This window comes from Enhydra lutris, unplaced genomic scaffold (genome assembly GCF_002288905.1).
Source record: "Enhydra lutris kenyoni isolate GAN:26980312 unplaced genomic scaffold, ASM228890v2 scaffoldscaffold1, whole genome shotgun sequence".
NCBI classification, from domain to species: Eukaryota; Metazoa; Chordata; class Mammalia; order Carnivora; family Mustelidae; genus Enhydra; species Enhydra lutris.
Genome location: NW_019154085.1, coordinates 62,948,969 through 62,973,162, shown reverse-complemented (window position 1 = coordinate 62,973,162; position 24,194 = coordinate 62,948,969). Strand labels below are relative to the sequence as shown.

Here is a 24,194-nt window from a genome sequence, read left to right as displayed (position 1 = left end):
AATGCTTCTTTTAAAAAGTTTGCATTTGAGAACAACACTTTCTGCTTACAAATAAAGTACCCCTGGCTAGGGTCAAGTTGAAAGCAAAAAAGTACTATCTGTCTTTGTGGTAATATCAACATTTTTCTTTGTATTGTTTTTATTATATTTTTAAGTGTTCTCCTACCTCTGGATTGCCTCAGGTCATGAGGTTATTTCTTGGCCTCGATGGTCCCAGCTTCTGCTGTGTGTTAATTACGTCAACACCTTACCTCTTCTACTCTGTAGCAGTCCAAAATCCAGGCCCATCCTACCGGCTCGCTTGCCCAAAGTAGATTCTTGCTTTCCTTAAGCCTAAGTTATTTTTCTGGAGCCATTTCTCTCCTGGGTTCCAGACTCAATTGTGTCCTTTCCTGCTTCTCTGAACCACCTCTTAAAGAGCTATATATACTATTTTCATTCTGTCTCAAGCTGTTCACATATTGTAGCACTTCCCTCTGAGAGTAATCCAACCTGATTTCTTTAAAAACCACACCTCTGCTCTTGCAAGTATTTTTAAGGTATTGATGACACCGGTGTGTTCACATAGGAGATTTGAAGACGCCCTCACCTGCCATGTGTGTTTTGTCTCAGCCGGTAACTCAGCATCAGCGTTCTTTTCAAATAAATAGTAGTCACATTGGCTTAGTCGATTGCCAACTTTGGACTGTTTATGAACAAATACAAAATAAATTATTTATAAATTTATTATAAGGATCTTGTACTCCAGAAATAATCAATTATCAAATGACACACATCCACACCTCCAAATCTTTGTGTGTTTCTTTTTCCTTTTGCCAGAGTACACTTTGCCTTCTTTCTTCTTCTCCTTCTCTGTCTTTCCCAACACATAATCCAACATCTACTTACCCTTTGCCAAAAACCTGTATCTTACTGCCACCACCTTTTTCATAAGATGCCTCATGTGACGCTGAGTAGGGTGACCACCCACTGGCATCTGCCCGAGACTGGAGGATCTCCTGGACAATGTGGGACTTTTTTTTTTTTTTAAGGTTTTATTTATTTATTTGACAGATAGAGATCACAAGTAGGCAGAGAGGCAGGCAGAGAGAGGAAGGAAAGCAGGCTCCCTGCTGAGCAGAGAGCCTGATGCGGGGCTCGATCCCAGGACCCAGGGATCATGACCTGAGCCGAAGGCAGAGGCTTTAGCCCACTGAGCCACCCAGGCGCCCCCAATGTGGGACTTTTAATACTAAAAGAAAGACTCAACAAACTGAGATGAGTTAATCGCCCCAGTTCTGGAAACTTTATGCATGCATTTATGTGTCTTCTCCATGAGACTGCAAACTCCCTGCATTGGCAGGGATCATGTCGTGTTCATCTTACATCCCTGCCTGACACGTAGATGGTGCAGAAGAAATGTTTACTGGTTGAATGGATCAATAAATGACTCAAATACCTAGTCATTTAAAAACACAAAATGTTGAGAAAATCGTTATTGTCTCTCATATTTTATGTATTCTATGCTTTATTCCCAGTAGGACTCCATTCACAGATCTGTTTTGTCAGACTTACGTGTCTATACTTTGTGCATGAATTATGGGACATCCTTGGCAGCACACGTTATACCTTAAGTTAATGCTGCATTTTAGCTCACCTTAGAAGTGTACTGTCGGGGCGCTGGGTGGCTCAGTGGGTTAAGCCTCTGCCTTTGGCTCAGGTCATGATCCCAGGGTCCTGGGATCCAGCCCTGCATCGGGCTCTCTGCTCAGCGGGGAGCCTGCTTCCCCCCTCTCTCTCTGCCTGCCTCTCTGCCTACTTGTGATCTCTCTCTCTCTCTCTCTGTGTCAAATGAATAAATAAAATCTTAAAAAAAAAAAAAAAAAGAAATGTGATACCTAGTTTGACTTAACCTAGCTAGTAGAGAATCCTTCTTATAGAAAGAATGACTCTTCTCTTGATAGGTGACACCTCTTCTCTCAAAATCTCCATCCTGGGTTTTCCCTCCCCTGACACTAACTGCTGAACAAGTCGCATCAGTTCTGTGTGCTGAAGAGCCTGCCGTCACACGCAGCCTGCCCTGTCCTGGCCCCCGGCTTTCACTGGGGCCGTTCTCCCCTCTCCCCATTCACCTTCCAGCCTCTCGGCTCTGGCTCTGGCTGCTCCACACCTTCATGTTCATAGGACTCTCCTATCACTTTTATAAATCAGAAGCTGTTCCTTGGTTTAAAAATTTAGGATGGCTCTCCAGGGTTGAGTCTAAAATCATGGCATTATTTTGATAATCAGATGGCCCTAAATTATTGGTCCATTTATATTTCTCAGCCCTCTTCCTCCAGTTTAATATCTAGTAACCTCGGACTTAGCACTCCCCGGGCTCCACTGCTCTGTCTCTGTGCACACCATCTGCCTCTTGGAATGTCTTTGTCTGGCAAGATCCTCCTCTTAGCCTTCAGGCTGCCCACAAGTCTGATTCTGTGCGAAACCTCCTGCCTCCTCTAGGCAAAGTGACGAATTTCGTGCCCTGTAATTCCTTAGCACTTACTCATGCCACATCACTTCACATTGTAATCATTTTGAAATCTTCTCACTATCCATCAATAAGTATGGGCTACTTTTTTTAGAATGTAATCCATTTCAGTTTTCAATGGATTCCTTAAGTACAGAAGTTTGCCTTTTGTCAAATTTTGTGGTTAACCAAGAGACAAGTTAATGTAATTTAATCTATCAGTGGTAATTATAATTTAAACTAATAATACATCTCAGTAATATTAGAAGGTGATAGGGCCCCCCAAGGCCTCCCAGGGTTGACTCTAAATAATATTAGCAATGTCATGCATTGCACATATTAGCAATAGCATACAAAAAAAACTTCAGCCAGAAATTTTTAACCTTTATATATCTGTCTAATCCAATACAGCTTCTAGATTCTGTGACTTTATTTTAGGTAGATATCCCTGGTTTCTATCAAAACTTTTGGAGTTGTAAATATTCCTAATGACCATTGTATTTTTAAAGCTCTTTCATGACTTTATTTTATTTGGTCTCAGTGACATTTTGAGGGTCAAGATTATAATCCTGTTTTAAGAAAATAAGTAATTCTTGACTCAGCGAATTTTAATAATTTGCTTGAATTTGCATAGCTAAAAGACAAGACTGATATTTGAATCCTCTTTTTCTGAAGCTACAGGCTTACCATGTTTCTGCTTTTTAGTGATGCCAAAAGGCAGGAAGAACAAAATCTTGAGACCCAAGATTATAGATCAAGGAAGGCAAATGATGATGGGGTTATTATAACCTGGATTATCTTGACATCGTACAATTCAGTAGATAATTATAAAGCCTACAGAGGTTCTTTTTTTTTAATATTTTTTATTGTATAACATAACATAAAATACTTAACATAAAATTTACATTTTAGCCATTTTTTAAGTGTTCAGTTCAAGGACATTAAATACATTCAGATTATTTTGTAACCTTCACCATTATTTATCTTCAGAACTTCATCATCCCAAACTAAAATTCAGTCCCCATTAAACAGTAACTCCCCATGCTCCCCTCTCCCCATCCCCTGGCAACCACCATTCTACCTTTTTGTGAATTTGACTACTAGACATACTTTATATAGAACGGAACCATATGGTACTTGTCCTTTTGTGCCTGGCTTATTTCACTTAGTATAATGTTTCAAGGTTCATCCGTGTTGTAGCATGTGTCAGAATTCCCTTCCTTTTTAAGGCCAAATAATACTCCATTGTGTGCATATATACACCACATTTTTATTTATCCATTCATCTGATGATGAACATTGGAGTTGTTTCAACTTTCTGGCCGTTGTGAGTGTTGGTGCCACAAACACTGGTACACAAATATTTGCTTGATTCCCCGCTTTTGGTTCTTTTGCCTATATACCCAGAAGTGGATTGCTGGATCATAATGATATTTTCTCTTAGGACATAAAATCAAAGATAAATTGCTTAAAAAGCTTTTGATTTTGTGTTTTAATTCTAACCCTATAAATAAGATCAGCATAGCTTATATAATGAGGATTTTTGCAAATCTACTACCATGAGTCCTGTGGTAACTGAAACTTGAGAGCCCAAATTACCTGCAAAGGACAACTACAGAGAAATAAAATGTGAGCCATCAATATAATAGACTGTTATGCGGCCATTTAAGTATGTTTTTGAAGACCATTTATTGGCATTTGGGAGATGTTTACTGTACCAATGTTAGGCCAAAATTAAAACTCCAGGTGTGACTACAACTTTGTACATATGTAAACAAAGAAATGGTTTTGGTTTTTTTTTAAAGATTTTATTTATTTATTTGACAGGCAGAGATCACAAGTAGGCAGAGAGGTAGGCAGAGAGAGGAGGAAGCAGGCTCCCCGCGGAGTAGAGAGCCCGATGCGGGGCTCGATCCCAGGACCCTGAGATCATGACCTGAGCCGAAGGCAAAGACTTTAACCCACTGAGCCACCCAGGCGCCCCAGAAATAAGTTTTTAAATATCGATAGGATGGTTTTCACTCATAAATATATGAGAGGAAATGTACCAAAATATGGTAATCTTTAGCTGGTGGGAATAGGAGTGAGTGATTTTTTTTTCCTTCTTTATACTTTTCTTTTTCTGTCTTTTTCCCAAATTTTCTAAAGTGTCTGCATTATTTTTACAATCTTAAAAATATTTATTACATTTTTCTCAAAACTTAGTATTTCAATTGTGCAAAAGAACTAAACAGAATTGGGAGAAGTCTTTCTAGGAAACTGCCAGGAAATTATACACCAAAGAACTAAATTAATTATTTTTTTTAGGAGAAGATAAAATAGGATTAAAGTACTTGGACTGATTTATTACAGTTATATTATGGTAAGCTAGCATCTAGTACATTAGTCACATATACATATTAGGGAAAGTATGAAGTAAAATTTCCAATTGCCCACCCCAAACATTATAATGAAAAGGTACTGTTCTCATCCTCTTCCTAGCTGTAGTGAATAAGGAAGTCACAGATAGACTCACCCTGTGCAATCTCATCAACCCTCTTGAATTTTACAGGTGGAGTTTAGATGACCAATGCAGAGACTGTTTCTAGGTTTTGTTCCCAGGAACAGTTGGTAATTAAATTACAACAAATGTACATGTTTATAGATTGGCTTATATTTTATAGATAAGCTTCTCTCATTGTCCAAACCAACCAAACCCTTTCTAATTGCTCATATAGTCTCTTTAGGGATTTATAACCCTTAAGGCATTCCTTTTGATTGTATTTAAATTCTCCTTCATTTGAAGTAAACTATACTTTAATGAAGTAGGATTATAACTGTCAAAACAAGAAATATAAAATACTGTCTATATCTGAAATATTCTTTGTTTCTAGATAATTATATGACATTATCTCGTTTAATTGATTTCTTGAGAAGATGTGGAAAACTTGAGGATGTTCCAAGATTTTTCTTAATGGCTGAAAAACGCAACTCCAGAGCAAAATTGGAGCCAGGATTTCAATACTGTAAAGGACTCTATCTTTGGTAAATCTATTGGTGAATAAATCCTACTTAATAGTTTTTTTTTTTTCTCATTGTGAATGAAGTAGAATAAGCTTTCCTTTGTCTTAAGATAGATCTACATTTTAAAATATATTAATTTTATTTCCCAAAGAGATTATAAATGACTCAACAATTGAAATAAGTGATTCTTTTTTTTTTTAAAAACACCTAACAAGGTATACTGGAGAACCAAATGATGCCCTTCGACATTTTAATAAAGCTCGGAAAGACAGTGACTGGGGCCAAAATGCCCTTTATAACATGATAGAAATCTGTCTGAATCCAGATAATGAAACTATTGGGGGTGAAGTATTTGAAAATCTGGATGGAGACCTGGGGTGAGTTATCGTTTGACAAATTATACCTTTTCTGAAAACATTTATTCGGGATAGGCAAGGATACCTTGTAAAAGAGGGCTCAATTCTAGGACAGCACTAATGAAAGGTCAGATGAAAAAATCGTAACTAGAACAGCTGTTCTCTGAAACAACCAGGACACGCTTTGAGGAGATTTCCGAAATCAGAATAAGCATGTTACAAAGATGCTCCCCTAGTTACTCTGTTGAGAACAGGATGAATTGTAGAATGTGATTACGTTAGCACAGCTGTCCTCACAATAGTAACCCCTTAGCAAATGGTAGTTCTGTGCCATACCCTGTGCTTCATACTTGGTATGCATTGTCTTATTTTCTCCCTGCAACAACGTTATGAACTAAGCTCAGAGTTAACCTGTCTAATGTAGTACAGGGCAGGGGCAACATGTGGACTGAGTTCTCTGTGACCGCAAAGCCCCTCCTGGAGCCCCTGTAGTGCACTGTGAGTAATTGCTGTCACTGCTGTCATCCTGTGTTTGTTGCTGTTCCCGGAATTGGGCAAAGCATGTTAGGGAGTGTGTAAAGATGTAAATGTATGAGGTATATAAGGAAGTTTCTGCCTTCAGGCGCATCTAATTTACCTGGGAGGCAAGACAGTATCTGAAACCAGTCTCTGACAAAACAGAAATGGGTGAAATGGATATTAAGTGTTAAAAGAATTCATAGAAATCCTAGCAGTGCAAAGCAGTCAAGGGATGGTGAACAGGGGACTGAGAAAAAATTAGAACCAGACAGCTGAGAGGTTTTAATGACAGATTTGAAGCCTTGGATTATAGAGACCATTGAAAGGCATGTTTATGTTTGTGTTAGAAAGGTTAAGGTAATGCACTGTTGTGCAACTGCAGACTGTCTTCCTGGAAATCTCTAGCAAATAGTTGAAAATACAAAACAAGAACAAAACAAGAGGGAGGTCACAGCTGCAGATACAGGTCTGGGAGACAGATGCTCAGAGTAGGTAGTTGGAACCCAGTGAGTGGCCTCTTTGCAAATAGAATGCAGGGACTGAAGTTTGGGCATGCTGACATTTAAGGGGATTGGAAGGGGAAGGGAGGCCAGAAACGGGCAATCATTGTAGTAGGAAGAGACCCAACACTGTGTAATGTTATAGAAGGCAAAGGAGGGGAACTCTGAAGCAGGTAGCTAACGATGCGAAATGTTCTAGAGAAGATAAAGGCTAAAGCCTGAGGAAAAGACCAATGGCTTTAGTGATTGGGCTTTGAGAATATACTTTCCTTTTATTAATTGGTTTAAAAAAATAAGATAATTGATATTACATATTCAAATTTTTATTCTTGAAATTTACAACCTTTTCATAGGTATGTAGTTTCTTTTTTTTTTTTTTTAAAGATGCTATTTATTTGAGAGAACACAAGCACAAGCAGGGTGGGGGAAGGGGCAGAGGGAGAAGTAGGCTCCCTGCTATGTGAGGAGTGGAGGATCTCAGTGGGATCAAGACCTGAGCTGAAGGCAGATGCCTAACCTAACCGCCTGAGCCACCCAGGCGCCCCAGATACATAGCTGCTTTTCTGAGAGTCGAATAGGGAGCTAAAAATACTGCAGTGCTTGGCGCATAGTAGGTGCTTCAGCAAGCTCAGTCACTTTTTACTCCCTCCTTTCTTTCCTTCCATTTTCTGAGTAGATCTACCACTTGATAATTATATGATTCCACTTATCCTAAATTCTCATTTCATATTAGCAGAAATGAACACACTTATCCGTGTAGATACTGTCCAATTTTTTTCTTCAGTCTAAAGTGGATAAATGTTTAATAGTGCTTTATTAAAGGTATACTCATTTTGTTTAAAAGTAATGCATTATAACTTTGGTTCACTTTGTATCAGAAGAGAATGGGTGACATTCTGCAAAAGGATTACTTCAAATTAGCGACAGAAAAGAAACCAGTGTGCCCTAGGGCTCATTCTAATCTCAGGGAATTTTATTTCATGAGTAATAGACATAAGAGATTTATTTTTAATTGTACACAGTAATTCAACTGAGAAGCAAGAGTCTGTGCAGTTAGCAGTGAGAACAGCAGAAAAACTCCTAAAAGAACTAAAACCTCAGACCATTCAGGGTCACGTCCAGCTTCGCATCATGGAAAACTATTGCCTGGTCGCTACCAAACAGAAGTCTAACGTTGAGCAAGCCTTGAATACCTTCACCGAAATAGCAACATCTGAGGTCAGTAGATTTCGTTTTTCAGCTTTATATTCTCTTTCCTTGACAGTATAGAAATATGTATTTTGGTTAGCTATGTATTTGCTGAAGAATGACCGAATTACAAGTAAAAATTGCCTCTATAGCTTGGCATAATTCCACATAATGTACCTTCATTTCTAGAAGATACTATGTTGTTGCTATTTTGACATGTTGTTGATATGTTTTTTCTATTAGAATGGTAAATTCTAGAGAAAGGCAATTCTTCAAAAGGGCATAAATTAATTCTCAAAGGAATGGCCTTATTGTCTGGAGAATTTCTGTGTTGTTTCACTTAAGTGACTAAGTGAAAATAAACACCTGGTGCCTTGATAGCTCACCTTTTCACTTAGCCAAACTTGAAATGTTTCCAGCTCTAAGGCTACATGGGATCAGTACTGACAGCTTATAATTCAGGCATGGGAATAATGGTGGTGTTTTTTAGCAACACTGAAATAACCCCTGCCGTAATAAAAGTAATAACAATAATAACAATTAGAGGAAAGGCTTTCTTCTCTTTCCAGCTCACTCAGATCCACCTTCTCACTCTCTGGACACTCAGTGTTTCCTTCCCTCACAAGATGCTGTATTTCTTCAGTTGCTTGGTATTAAGGAAAGGACTCTAGATGCCCACTCCGTGAGCAGTGGGTGACAGCTAGTTCTAAGTGTACTCTCTGGATTTTGTGTTCTTCCACTCAGCAGTGCTGTACGCCCCTGAAAACTCAGAGTGTGTGTCTCTCAGAGGGTTTGCAGAACTTTGCTGTGTTTCCTTGTGGTTCAGTGGTCATGGCAGTAGCATTAAGCTACTGAAAACTCCCTGCAGGGCCCCTTCCTGCTGCCTCCTAGGACCCGGGAGAGCTTTGGGGGACCTGCAGCTCCTTTTGCCATTTGGGAACACGTATCCTGGATGGCGTTTTATGACCACTGTAAGCCACGTTGGAACTAAACAGTAGGGTAGCTCCTGCAGCAGCGACATCCTAGAGCAGGGCTTTCTGTTGCCCTGAAGTAATGCTCCCAGGGGGTGGCCACAGGCATGACAGTGGCTAGCAAACTGAGACCTGAAGTAGGAGAGAGAGTTTAAAGTGCGAGGTTTGAGAGAATACCAAAAGCCCTGAGTAACATTGCGGCTGTTTCCTAGAAATACCATTTTTTTGTGTTGGTGAGACTGCATTATTTTTACCATTTGTACATGTGATTAGTAATACGCTCTCCTCAAGTCTACTGACCGCACCAGCCAAAGACTGATGCATGAACTGAAATTTCAGAAACAGTGAGTTTTATCTTGCATTTTTTTCCCTTTTAACTCATAAGCTGAATGTATTAAATATAATGAATATTCATTCAGCAGCCAGTGGATGCTAAGCACAGTGGGAATTGCGAAGATAAACCAAGATAGTCTCTTCTGTCAAGTTTATCACAGTCCAGGGAAGATGAAGCAAAGCATACTGACTGCGTACAAACCCAAATCTATTACATTCTGTTCTAGAGTTGCAGGTAAAAGTGCTGTAGGAAATAAAATAATGAAAATTATTTTCATCAAGCTCTAATATTAGGAGAGCGGGGAAGGCCTTTTTGTGGAGAAGTTTTGATTTAAGAAGAACCACGATAAATTGCATTTTCACAGGCAGAGGCAGAGAAGATACATTCTGGAGGCAGGGGGAAATATGAACAAAGACAAGGAGGCAGGGAAGCATCCTGTATATTCACAACACTATGTGGTGTTCAGACTGAAAAGAGTTACATGACAGGAAGTCAGGGGAGGAAGCAGTACAGGATTAGTTAAACCCATGCGAAGCGTTTCCACCTGCCTTCATCCTGTCACCTTGAACCAGAAGGGTGCGTTGTACAACATGGCTGTATTGTCCTCCGTGGTCTAAACTTGGTGCAGCTCAGAGTGACTGAAAAAGACAGAAAAAAGCCAGCTGAACATCTAAGGATGTCTGCACCAAAAAGACATGTGGGTCTAATGCAGGGCTTGGAACTCAGGTTTATACTTTTGAAACTATTCTTGAGTTCATTCACTAGTGATCGAGCTGTGAGGAACTAATTAATTCTAATCAAACTTAATGTGTGTGATTTAAAATCAGAGAGCTTATTTTAAAATGTATAGTGTGGGATATTTTTAGCATGTCACTAGATCTGGACATTTTTACAGGTCCCCTCTTGGCTTGGAATGTCCTAGGACCTGGCCAACAAATTCAGAGCAGGTCTCTACTTTCTTTCCTCTCTACAAGAGGAGGCAAGGGTCGGGGGTGCCCAATAATGATCTATCCCTCATGTCTCTAAAACCTACTACCAGTTGGCTGGATTTGGCACTCAAACTTTTTTGCCATTCCTTAATTAGGAGGACAGATTACGTATTGGAAGTTTGTTGGTAGGCATAGAATTACAACCAAAGAAGTTTTATGCTCTGAAAAATTATTTTCTTCAAGCTCTAAGGAATTGTCCTCCTCAATTCCAGGGCTGTTTCTCACTTCCAGCCACGGTCAGTGTTGGACAATGAACAAATCACTCTGTTCTCCTTTTGCAGTGTTTCTTACTGGTTACCCAAACTTGCTATCTTACAGTGCACCTTTACTATAGTCTCGGTATTATAATTTCTATATCACAGTTGCTCATCCTTTATTTGTATCTTAACCTGAAACCTTTCTCTTTATAAAAACATCATAATCCCTCTGCTGAAATGTTAAAAAGCCACCCTTGCTTTGTCAGGGTTATACACATAGTGCTCAGGTAAGTTGGTTTCCTGGATAGATCACCAGTAGCTTCCACTTTATACCAATTCTTATTAGTTTGTTGGTTTCACAGAGTGACATTTTCTGACATGGAACTCTCTCTAAAAGAACATTGTGTTTTACAGACACTATCAAGAAGCTGCAGACTCTAGGTCTAAAAGAGTATTTTAAGGCATGAGTTTATTTCATATAATTTCAAAGTGACTAATTAATTGTATGCCTTGTTTATAACATTCCATTGGTTTACATTGTTTATAACATTCCATTCCTTTACTGGGTGAAAAGGCTTTTGAATAATACAAGAAGAAAGGGATAAGGAGCAGTAGAAGTCAGTATTGATAAGAAGTCAGTATAGATAAGTCAGCAGAAGTTCATGTAGGTCAGGAATGTCATTAGCAGGTATATCAATGTCATTCTTGTTTTAAAGTAAAAACTAAGGAGCCAAAATGCTGAATCTGAAACGCAAATGTTCAGTTAGGATTATATTGAAATAGAATTTTGGTTTTTTTGTTTCTATATAAAACCATTAAATAGCTAGTCATTCCCATTAAAGATCAAGTCGCCCTAATTGTCTGAATCGTGTGGTTATGGCATCTACGTATTTATTGGATTATCTTGGCCACGTGGTCAGCTTGAGGTTACTTGGTGTATTAACGTATGACCATAGCACAGTTATCTATGCGGAGCCAGATACGGAGTCCACAGGCCAACGTTCATATCGCAGAGCCCTTGCTACTTGCTGTGTTTCCTTTTAAACATAGGACATCTCTGTTTGTGGATCGGGGGTCTGAAGTTTTGTGTTCTTACAGAAGGATCATATTCCAGCACTTCTGGGAATGGCAACAGCTTATATGATCTTGAAACAGACTCCACGAGCCAGAAACCAGCTGAAGCGGATTGCGAAAATGAACTGGAATCCTATTGATGCTGAGGACTTTGAGAAGAGTTGGCTGCTGCTTGCTGATATTTATATTCAGTCAGCAAAATATGACATGGCGGAAGAGCTGCTCAAACGGTGCTTGCGCCATAATAGGGTAGGTGACCGCGGAGGGAAAAATAACTGTTGACCTTTGGTGTCATAGGTCGTTAAAGGGGGGACCAAATGATGGTCCATTTCTAAGAGTTCTTGTGTGTTTTTTGAAAATTGAGTGTTTATTCTTACCACAATCGGGAAATAAACATTAAAAGAAGAAAGAAGCCATTTGCTCTTGAAAATAGAGAGAGAGATTTATGCCTTTTCAGGTTCCAGCTGTGGTATGCCCCACTTACAGAAAGTGTTTATGGAATGTCAAGCATTTGCCTGTGATTATGCAGCGCATCCCAGATCTAATGAAAATTGCAGAAGAACGTTAATTGCGGCCGTCTGTCCCTCCTATTAAGAAATACTCTAGATGAATTTACTGCAGCTGCGTGTTGTTTTCACATTATTAGAATCCACTGTGCATAATATATTTTGTGGGTAAAAGTATTTTTGGCATTTAATTTGTTTATTAAAAAGTCCTTATCTTTAGGTATGAAATTGAAAGTCTTCAAGTCTGTAGAAATCCTTTTAGTAACAGTGCATTTTGGTGTTTAGTCACAAAAAAAAGGTCTTAGGGCATCATTTTTTAAGTTAAGAATTTGTTAGTATTGTTGAGAAATACTTGTACTCAACTTAGAAACTTGAGGATATTTATCTTTACAGATTCATAGCAATTACTTCAAAATTTTAATCATAGTAAATCTTTTATTCTCAGCAAATTAAAGTACAAAGCGGATCTTTTGTTTTTTAAAGAGTTATGATCACCTAATCCTATTAAGTTACTTTCTTAGGGATTTTAAAAACCACAAAATATCAAGCCATTTATCAATTTATAGTCGATACATCTAATTTTAAGTAAAATTGTCCTTGAAAAACAGATTCTTATGAATAGGTTTTGAAAAATCTAAACTTCATGCAAGGAAAACAAAACAAAAATAAGCTGTTGGGATTACACCAAAATAAAAAGCTCACGCACAGAGAAGGAAACCATCAACAAAACAAAAAGGCAACTTATACATGGGAGAAGATATTTTCAATGATATATTTGATAAGAGGTTACTATCCATAGGTATAGAGAAATTGTACAACTCAACACCAAAAAACCCCACAAATAATCCAATTCAAAAATGGGCAGAGGACTTCAATAGACATTTTTCTAAGAAAGACCTACAGGTGGTCAGTAGACATGATGCTCAACATTACTAACCATCAGGAAATGCAAATCAAAACCACAATGAATATTACTTTATACTTGTCACAATGGCTAGAATCGAAAATAACAAGTGTTGGCAAGTATGTAGAGATCAGGAAACTTGTGCACTGTTTGTGGGAATGTGTATTGAAGCAGTAACTATGGAAAACAGTATGGACATTCCCCCCAAAATTAAAAGTGGAAATACCATGTGATTCAATAATTCCACTACTGGGTATTTACCCAAAGAAAATGAAAGTACTAATTCAAAAAGACATATGCATTCCCATGTTTATTGCAGCATTATTTACGATAGCTGAGATATAGAAGCAACCCAAATGAAGGGCACCTGGGTGACTGAGTCAGTTAACCATCCAACTCTTGTTTTTGCCTAGGTCATGATCTTAGGGTCATGAGATCAAGCCCCATGTCAGGTTCCATGGTTAGCAGGGAGTTTGCTTCTCTCTATCTCTCTCTGCCCCACTCCCCCTCCCTCTAGACTCTCTGTCCCTCCCCTACTGATGTTCTCTCCCCACCCCCGTCTCTCTCGTGCTCTCAAATAAATAAATCTTCAGAAAAAAAAAAAAAGTGACCCAAGTGTACATCAGTAGATGAATGAGTAAAGAAGATGTGGCACATATATATACAATGGCATATTATTCAGCCATAAAACAGAATGAGTCCTTGCCATTTGTGACAACATGGATGAACCTAGAGGCTATTAAGCTAAGTGAAATAAGTCAGACAGAGAAAGACACCATATGATTCCACTTATATGTGGAATCTAAACAAATGAAAAAAAAAAAAAACAGACTCATAAACTCAGAGAACAAACTAATGGTTGCCAGAGGGCTCAGGAGTAGGATGGGCAAAATGGGTGAAGAGAAATGGGAGATACAGACTTCCAGTTACGGGGTGAGTAAGTCTTGGGGACGAAAGGTACAGCGTTGGAAATATGTGATACTGTAAGAGCATGGTATGGTGACAGATGGGAGCTACATTTGTGATGAGCATAACACAAGGTATAGACTTGTTAAATCACTCTGTTGTACACCTAAAATTAATGTAACATTGTGGGTCAACTATACTTCCATAAAAATAAGGAAAAAGGAAAATGTAAGCTGCCGGACGGCTGACCCTCACATGCCTACTCTAGGATTAAGCGAGAGTATGTGGGAATTAAGGTTTCCGTGCAGACAGAATTTCAGTTCGCCAGAACACTGACAGCGTATATTGCGTGGTTGAACACAATGGCTACTTGAGAGACGCCAGTTTGGCTGATCAGACATGTCAATATTGGAAGCATGAGATTCAGGAACTAGAGCTTAGAAACCTTGAATTGTATAATTAAAAGATGGAGATCATCCAGATCTGGGATAGAAATGTACAAGATGATACCAGACCATCTTGTCATACCAGATGGCAAGGAAGCTATCGGAGATGATTAGAGTCACGTCAAGGACTCAGGAGCCAACTTGAAGACACTCACACTAGCCCAAGTTGGAACATGTTAACTATCAGTAAGAATAGTAACCGCGGTGGATTGAAACACACAGAATAAGTTTAAATCCACGAGTTTACAAAGGTCCAAAAAAGAAAAAAAAAAATCAAAAACCTAATTGTTTACCACTGAAATGTGCTGGTGAACTGTTATTTCTAAAGCCAGCAAATAAAGGGAAGGCATTAAGCACTTACCCTGCCTTTTCTGTGTAAACTATACTACTGGGTAACAATACAGCATAAAAGGAGACATTTCTCATGATAGATGTTTTCCAGCTAATAAACGGAGAGTGGTAGACTATCACTATTTTCCATCCCTGATAAATTAGTGTATGGATATAACATCAAAAAAAGAGATCCTAATATTATGTGCCTCCTTGGGGAAGAACGCAACTCAAACCCTCACTTAGGGTCCAGAATTTAAAAGGGCACTTTAAAGTGTCAGGAATGGTCTTTGGCAGCTGGTGCTACTAAAACAACATCCTCTAAACTGGGTGCCTTATAAACTGCAGAAATGGATTTCTCCCATTTCTAAGGCTGGAGGTCTGAGATCAGGGTACAGCCTGGTTCAGTTCTGGTGAGGGCTCTCTTGTGGGTTGCAGACCACCAGCTTTTTGTTCTATCCTCACATGGTGGAAGGAGAGGGCAAGAGAACTGGCTGGGGCCTCTTTTTTTTTTTTTAATCTGTTAGCATTCATCGAATGTTTTTTTTTTTTTTTTTAATTTCTTTTCAGTGTAACAGAATTCATTGTTTGTGCACCACACCCAGTGCTCCATGCAATCCGTGCCCTCCATAATACCCACCACCTGGCTCCCCCAACCTCCCACCCCCCCACCCCTTCAAAACCCTCAGATTGTTTTTCAGAGTTCATAGTCTCTCATGGTTCATCTCCCCTTCCAATTTCCCTCAACTCCCTTCTCCTCTCCATCTCTCATGTCCTCCATGTTATTTGTTATGCTCCACAAATAAGTGAAACCGTGTGATAATTGACTCTCTCTGCTTGACTTATTTCACTCAGCATAATCTCTTCCAGTCCTGTCCATGTTGCTACAAAAGTTGGGTATTCATCCTTTTTGATGGAGGCATAATACTCCATAGTGTATATGGACCACATCTTCCTTATCCATTCATCCGTTGAAGGGCATCTTGGTTCTTTCCACAGTTTGGCGACCATGGCCATTGCTGCTATAAACATTGGGGTACAGATGGCCCTTCTTTTCACTAATCTGTATCTTTGGGGTAAATACCCAGTAGTGCAATTGCAGGGTCATAGGGAAGCTCTATTTTTAATTTCTTGAGGAATCTCCACACTGTTCTCCAAAGTGGCTGCACCAACTTGCATTCCCACCAACAGTGTAAGAGGGTTCCCCTTTCTCCACATCCTCTCCAACACACATTGTTTCCTGTCTTGCTAATTTTGTGGGGCCTCTATTATAAGGACACTGGTCCCTCTCATGAGAGCTCCATCCTTGTGACCTAGTTTTCTCACAAAGATCCCGTCTCCTAGTACCATCACACTGGAGCTGAAGGTTTCAGTGTATGAGTTTTTTAAATATCCAGTCCACTATAGATAAATAATCATTTTATCAAGATTATTGTAGATTATTATAAATTACAACAAAAGATTATTATGATAAATAATGCAATATTTTTAAACCAAAATATCAAACGTTACCTAAATAGCATCTGACAGTGCTGTGCTGAGCGGTATTGAAGCCTGAAACAAAAGGGAAAATGTATGCCTCCATATCTATGTTTTTATGTATTTTTCAGCGGGTTATGATTTTAATGAAAATATTGACATATTTACTCCCATTAAAGTCAGAAAAACTCAATAACAAGTTTTGTTTGGTTATAAAGAAATACTCAAAATGTGAGTGTCAATATTGCCATTTTTCAATTTGATTTGTAAACATGTTTGGGGAAAAAAATTAGCAGTTAAAAGAAATCACAGAAACATGCATACAGAATTGTGCATTTTTGCTTTTGCCTCAGGCTTCAGTGTGGCCCGGCAGGGCGCTGACCTATGCAGTCCTTTCCCCTCTCTCCCCAAAGATCAAAATCAAATTTAAACCTCTAGATCTAATGACAACTTCCAGATATCGGTGACATAGGAATACATCACATAAGCACCACGAGGATGTACGCAACCGAACCTGGGCTGTGACAAACTCGAGGGTAAAAATTCTTGTTTGCCACATTTAACCGCAAAGAAAGAGACAGAGAGAGAGGGGTGGAAGGGAAACCTCTAAATCAAATTAAGTTGAAAGACATTTTAGCCAGTCACAACGTGTGGGCCTTGTTGGGCTCATCATCCTAACAAACTAAAAACAAAACAAAATTATATTGAGACCATTTGAAATTTGAGTAATGACTGGATATTTAGTAATATCATGGAGTTGTTACATTTTAGGTATGATAAACTGTGGTTCTGTTTAAAGGAAATCCTTATATTTAAAGGAAGATCCTAAAATATTGATGAATGAGATGCTACAATATCTGAGGATTTTTTATTCGCTAATACAGAAGGACAAGTATGGGGGGTAGAGGTTAAAACAGTATTAGTCATGATTTAATTGTTGAAGATACAGGTTCCTGGTGCTCATTACACTGTTAATTTTAACTTGAAATTATTTATAATTAAAAACTGTATGTATAGATCTGTAAAATACACATTCCCTTGCTCTCCCTTAAATATCCTGACTCAGGGGACAGTGGGAGTTGGGCTTGATCAGAATCTTGTATTAAGTCCCATAGGTGGTTTGATTGCATAACCAAGGTGATGGACACTGAGGAGGGTATATACTATGGTAGTGCTGTGAATTGTGTAAGACTGATGAATCACAGACCTGTACCATGAAACAAATAATACATTCTATGTTAATTTAAAAAAAAAAGAAAAACATTGTTTTATGTGCCAATTAAATGAGTTAATGTGGTCGGCCTCTACAGTATTAAGCACCCCGTAAAATCAGTTTTAATCTATTGATACATCTTCCATTTTCCTTCAGTCTTGCTGCAAAGCTTATGAATATATGGGGTACATTATGGAAAAGGAGCAAGCATATACAGATGCAGCTTTAAACTATGAGATGGCGTGGAAACATGGCAATCAGACAAATCCAGCAGTCGGTGAGTTTAACAAACTAGATATAAGGTTTTCACTGGAAACTTGGGTTCTATTTGTAAATCTTCATTTAAATGCATCTGATTTCTTTTTTTTTAATTTTTAATTTTTTTAATTTCTTTCAGTGTACCCGATTTCATTGTTTATGCACCACACCCAGTGCTCCATGCAATACGTACCCTCCATAATACCCACCACCAGGCTCACCTACCTTCCCACCCCCCTGCCCCTTCAAAACCCTCAGATTGTTTTTCAGAGTCCATAGTCTCTCATGGTTCATCTCCCCCACTAATTTCCTTCAACTCCCTTTTTAACAATAAAAGAAACATTAAGAGCCAACTTCCTTATCAGCCCTTCTGAAAAATAAATTTTCTATTCATAATAGATTATGAGATTCAAACTGGTCCTCAGTCACCATAAAGGGCATCTAATCTAATTCTGCCCCTTTCTCTCCCTTAACCTTCTGCCATTTCCAAATGGTAATGCTGCAGGGGAAAAGTGTTCCCATGTCAGGTCAGTTAGGAAGACATTTAATTAAATCAAGGTCCGCAGGTTTCTTTGCTGCAGGACTTCTCTGTGCCTTCATACACTAATGTATATTGTGATGGATATCACAGACGGAACATGTTTCCCATGATAGTATAACCATGGACATTTTTTTTCCCTGAGCGCCTAGGAACATCAATTTGTTCCAGTGATAGACTCAAGGAATGTGGTCTCCAACATCCCTACCAGATAGACAGCATCTGGAATATACTGAGTGACTAGCCTCCCCCCACATTGTGAGGGAGCCCATCCCTATATTTTCCCTTTCTTTGTACTGAGCTGAAATATGCTCCATTGAAACTGGCCAGGTCTCCTCTCTGCAGCAACCCACAGAGTCCTTCCCTTTCTACACGTGTGGCACTCTAATTCAGCTTTCTGTCCTGTTTCTTTGAACGCGTTTCTTCAAACTATCTCAGTTACTCGCCCATTCTTCCTGAGACTTGCTTCCAAATCTTTCACCCTCCTTGTTGCTGGAAACTCTAAAATAGTGCTTCCCAATCTGTGCTTTGGAATACTTGGTGAGATATTAATAGTTATTTCTTTACAAAAAGGAAAAAGTGAGAAGAGAGAGTTGAGTATGAGGAGATTAGATTTCATGGCCAAATGAGTTTGGAAAAGGCTGTTCTACTGGTCTCTGCCCCTCCTGACCTGTTTGTGCCAGAAATGAACAAGTTCTTAAGTATAATTTAAGATCTAATTATACGTATAATCAAGCTGTTTTTTTATTAGGCATTTCCGTAGTTGTTAACTCAGCCTTAAGGTATCATCTGTCTTTTAGCAGCCACGTCATGGTGTGGACTTAGATTTAATTTGCAATCGACTAGGTCATGTTTACATTAACTACTGTTAGCTCAGGACTTCCCCCGCCGTGTATTTTCTGGAGTCTGATTTTGCTAGACTTGTGTAGGGCACAGGAACTAATACAGTACCATTTGTTGATGGTAGTTTTCCTTCTCAAGTATCATGTATCCTATAGAATCAGATCAGCTTATAAAATGAAAATTCCTTGAGGCGCCTGGGTGGCTCAGTAGGTTGAAGTCTCTGCCTTCGGCTCAGGTCATGATCCCAGCATCCTGGGATCAAGCCCCACGTCGGGCTCTCTGCTCAGCGGGGAGCCTGCTTCTTCCTCTCTCTCTCTGCCTGCCTCTCTGCCTACTTGTGATCTCTGTCAGATAAATAAGTAAAATCTTAAAAAAAAAAAAAAAGAAAAGAAAAGAAAATTCCTTAAATGCCTTTAAAGTATATATAATTTTGAAACTTCATTCCATAGAAGGTATACATATATTTAGAAGTTAAATTACTTAAACATTCTATTCCTGGAAGACTTCCCAACAAATACAGAGATTCTAGCTCATTAGTTCTTCCATTGTGCCATCTGTGTATTTTATAGATGGTTGTGTCAATTTCCCCAAATTCTCATTGGTAAGTTTTCTCTGAGGCTGTCTGTGTATTCTTTAGCTTCTTCCTTAAGATGGTCATTGCATCTAACAACTGCAGTTGCCTGGCCAAGTTAACAGTGCATTTTACTTTTTCAGTTGTCAGGAAACCCTTCAAATCATGGTCATGTTCTTTCCGTAAGATTCAGGCTTGAGTTGCTGTAACTGTGAGAAGCACCAGGAACAGAGAGCCAGGAAGAAAACACCTCCGAGTCTGCCCCTCTGCGCCCATTCTCGGGACATGTGACACCCATTAGATTGTTCACAGGGTTCGTGCTCCTCTTCCCTCCTCTGCTGTCTTTCTCTCCTGATTACATAGTGTTGAATTTTTATAAACTTGACAGGTATAATGTAGCTGCAGTACACATTTTCTTTACCATTTCTGGCCCTTTATTTCCTCTCTCAGATTTTTTGGACAAGATGATCTATCAGATTTCTTCCAACATTAAAACTTTGTGCTTCCAATTTAGTATCGACTAAATTGCTAATATATGTGTGGCACTCTAAAACTTTTAAAAGCATTTCACAAGTATTTCACTAGATCTTAAAATCGCAGTAAGAGTTGGATTGGGGGTCTGATGAGGAAACTTGAAATTGACAGCTCACCTGACTTGCTGAGGTCTCCAGGCTAGTCAGGAAGCTGGAAACCAAAACCAAAATCCAGGTTTTTTGGCTCTAGTTTCTGTGTGAATTATGATTGGCGTGACATAACATCTTAAATTGTTTTCCTTTTTAAATGTCACCAATTCTATTTTTAGCCAGTTTTACAATTCCTTTGTTATGATACCAAGTTTAACTCTTTGAAACTTACTGTTTTCGTCTTTGACAGTTTTATAGGCATGTATGTTTATGTGTATTTATATCAAATATTATGAATTTTAGATAATTCCTCTTTATTTCATTTTACTACCTTATGATTACATTAGCTGGTAATTCTTTTCAAATATTTGTTTGAAATTTAAAAAAAAAAATGCTTTGGTACTTTTATTAGGGCCCAAGAGCAGCAGTCAAATTTCCCTAATTTATATTTGTAAGAGGTAAAGTGAAGTGCTGAATTTATGAATTACATATGATTTTACATAGTGATATATCATATTGCATTTGTGGAGTACAATGCCACTGTTAATTTCTTATCTCCTACTATTGGCTAACTCTCATGGTGTTCTTATAGAAAAACAGCAATCCTTTAAGAATATCTTAAAACCTTATTTTAAATATCAGTATTTGAAACATGACATTTCAATATAGTACTTGTGATAGTTGTTACGAATGGTTGATGTGGGATGTCTGACGACTGCTCTCCCCTCTTCTGGCTGGCTCTCCTAACTGCTCTGCCCTGTCGTGTTGTACTCTGGGTCTTTCCAATTCCTGTGGCTCCCACCACTGCCTTTTATCTGAGCAGTTTCCTCTGCCATAAAGTGTCTCTGCATCCGTTGGCTTGGCCCAGTTCAAGCCTCTTCCTTCAGATTGCAAGCATTGCCTGATACCACCCCCTCCCCATCCACATTTCTTTTTCGAAATGTCCTGGCCCCTGTCTTTCTTGCATACCATTTATCTCACTTTTGAAAGTGTAATTTACTCATGCAATTATTTAATTAACCTCCTTTATTTCCTAATAGAGTGTAAACCCCCTGCCTGCAGGAGCAGTGTGCCTCACATGTTAAGAGCTAAATCAATCCATGCTGTATAAATGGATAGCTGTGGTATCCTTCACTGTCCAGCGATGAGTCTGTACTATAATCGGAAATAAATGGGACCGTGTTAGTAAGTTACAAAAGCTACTCTCGCAGGATGGCAGTCTTCTCACCCACCAGGATATTCACTGCAGTCCTTTTTCCGGCTCCATTTTCCTTTGTACCTGTTCTACCTTCATGTGGCTCCACCTTCCATCAGCCCCTCATTTCCCTCTCCTAGTGTGTTCACCAGCCTTCGTTTAGGCTTCTCCAGTGAGTAAGCAAACAAAGGAGGCGGCAAAAAAGGTAGTGCTAGTGGTGTGCTCTGTACATAGTACTGATCATTATGGGTTTTTTTGTGTTTTTTTTTGTCTTAACAGGATACAAACTGGCATTTAATTACTTAAAAGCAAAAAGATATGTGGATGCCATTGACGTGTGTCACCAGGTAACACTGCAGATTAGATTTCTTTAAATTTTTCGGCTGCTGAATGTCCTACTTTTTTTAGTTCATCTCAAGATGTACATGAACAGAGGTAGAGGATGTTGTGTTTTGGTTAAATGACTCATCGAATACATCTAGAAGAGATTACCACCTTTCCAGTTTAGAAAATGACAAAGTCGGGGCGGCTGGGTGGCTCAGTGGGTTAAGCCTCTACCTTCGGCTCAGGTCATGGTCCCAGGGTCCTGGGATCGAGCCCCACATCGGGCTCTCTGCTCAGCAGGGAGCCTGCTTCCCCCTTTCTCTCTGCCTGCCAGTCTGCCTACTTGTGATCTCTCTCTCTCTCTGTCAAATAAATAAAAAATCTTAAAAAAATAAAAAAAAGAAAAAAGAAAATGACAAAGTCTACTTAAATCAAACATGTTTTTTATTGGGGTTCCAGTAATAAAATGTTTCTCTCACGTTAAAAACAGAAGGAGAAGCATGTGAAGTGAAACTACTGATTCTTCAGGCCACTGTTCTGAATGAAGTTCTTGTGAATATGTCCAAGTCTGGTTGGTAGAGAATTCAGATTTATAAATTAGAGATAAGAGTATTTCTGTTATTTAGGAGTCATTTGGTTACATTTCTGTAAGATCCCTAACTACATGATCCCTTACTAAAGTGACAAATATTTAAGTTGCACTTCTAGAATTTGTTTTTTTATATACGTTGTCTCATTGATATATGAGTCATTGCCCCATTGTTCCAGATAGGGCATTATATTGAATATTGTTAGGCGCTCCAAGAAAAGCTCTAAGAAGAGAATTATGTAATGTCTCCTTTCCCAGAGTGCTGTATCAGCATCATTATAGTGAATACTTGGCTTCGGTGATTGCTATTGATTACTGAAGCTCTCTGTGGGGCAGTATTTCACATTAAGGTTAAGGTTTTGCATTAACGTAATGTTATAGATTAGAATCATTTGTGGAATTCTTTTAAAAACGTCTATCTCCCCACTCCTAGACTCAGTAGACCTAGAAATTTGTATGTTTCCAAAATCCCTCCAGGTAAATCTGATGTGTACTCCTGGTGAAAAATAACTGTGTAAGGGTTCTTTCAAGTATCATATGACTAGCTAATTTTCTAAATATTTAAAATCATTGATGCACACTTGTTTTTTGCAACTGATTATTAAGGAAGTAATTATATTTGTTGTATTTCTCACATGTATTTGGATTCTATTGTTGTCATCTAATTACTGTTTACTATGAGTTATGTCACATTTCAGATGTCACCTTTAAGAAATGTTGTTTATATTTGTAATATTAATACAATGAAATCTCAACTGTAATGCTCATTTCCAGTAAGTTTTATAGCTCTCCAGTTTTCAGTAATCAATTACAAGTTCTCATGCTTTTGTTTGGTTTTTTGTTTTTGTTTCTGTTTTTGCAGGTTCTTGAAGCACATCCAACTTATCCAAAAATCAGGAAGGATATACTTGATAAGGCCCGTACATCTTTGAGGCCTTGAAAAGTATTTTAATTTCGTTTGTTGGTTATGCAGGAAATGAAAGGAATCAGTTCTTATAGTCCAGAATGGATCTGAGCTAAAACTTTGTGACAGAAGCATACTTTTCTTTCTCCAGCAGAGGCTGCTATTGTATATAGAGAGAAATGCTAAGTCAAATTGGATGGGTTTGCGACGGAGAAAGGCAGTGGGAGCTGGTTTATTTGATTGACTCTCTTGATTCGGAACAGATTTGGTGTCTCAGTGGTAAAGATTATAACCCATTTCTATAAAGAATCTTTTGTTAAATATGAGGTAATTAAATATCCAATATCTTTTCTAAGGAATATTAAGTTGTTCATTTCAGGAAATATATTTAAAATGCTGTTGTTCTTTGTTAAATTTTTTTTGTAACATTCTCTGTTGTTTCAAAGGATTGAGAAAATTTTCTTGTAAATAATTTATGAAAAGAAAAGGTATATTTTAATAAAAAGTTTATAAATTTATGGTTTGTATTGTTCTTGGAATTCAAAAGACATGGTAAGTTTTGCAAATACAGGGTAAGCCCCCTAATCAATTTGCACTGTTAAGGAGTACTTGGAATATGTGACATTCCTAGAAAAATCTTTTTGGAAAAATGTAAAGAATGTGAGCTTCCATTCCCTTTGTTGAACTCATTCTTTCTGCTTTCAGTGCCAGTGTGATATTAAGAAATAATCTGGATATAAAATCCGTTAAAATAGGTAAACTCTTGTAGCAATAATTCACCTTAGCCTGAAGACTAGTTATCTTGATGTCATTTCAGATACTGTAATATCTGCCAGGGAATTGTGACAGAATAGTTCTGGTCAGCAGGGACTCACCAGGCATACCCTGTGAAAGCAGCCACCTCCCTTACTGTGCCTACCACCCTCTGGCTTAGCAGTTCTCAGCC

The 24,194-nt window shown here is 38.5% G+C and overlaps 1 protein-coding gene across 2 annotated transcripts in view; it reads left to right on the top strand.

Moving 5' to 3' along the window:
• LOC111156024 (tetratricopeptide repeat domain 21B) overlaps positions 1 to 23,706 on the top strand; it is a 77,256-nt gene extending 53,550 nt beyond the window's left edge. For both annotated transcript variants that reach the window (XM_022516990.1, XM_022517764.1), the window contains 7 exons: positions 5,362 to 5,512; positions 5,707 to 5,868; positions 7,889 to 8,084; positions 11,644 to 11,868; positions 17,560 to 17,680; positions 21,711 to 21,778; positions 23,207 to 23,706. In XM_022516990.1, coding sequence (XP_022372698.1) covers positions 5,362 to 5,512; positions 5,707 to 5,868; positions 7,889 to 8,084; positions 11,644 to 11,868; positions 17,560 to 17,680; positions 21,711 to 21,778; positions 23,207 to 23,284 — 1,001 coding nt within the window. In that variant the 3' untranslated portion in view covers positions 23,285 to 23,706. The remainder of the gene's footprint in view (positions 1 to 5,361; positions 5,513 to 5,706; positions 5,869 to 7,888; positions 8,085 to 11,643; positions 11,869 to 17,559; positions 17,681 to 21,710; positions 21,779 to 23,206) is intronic.
• Positions 23,707 to 24,194: the final 488 nt, after the last annotated feature.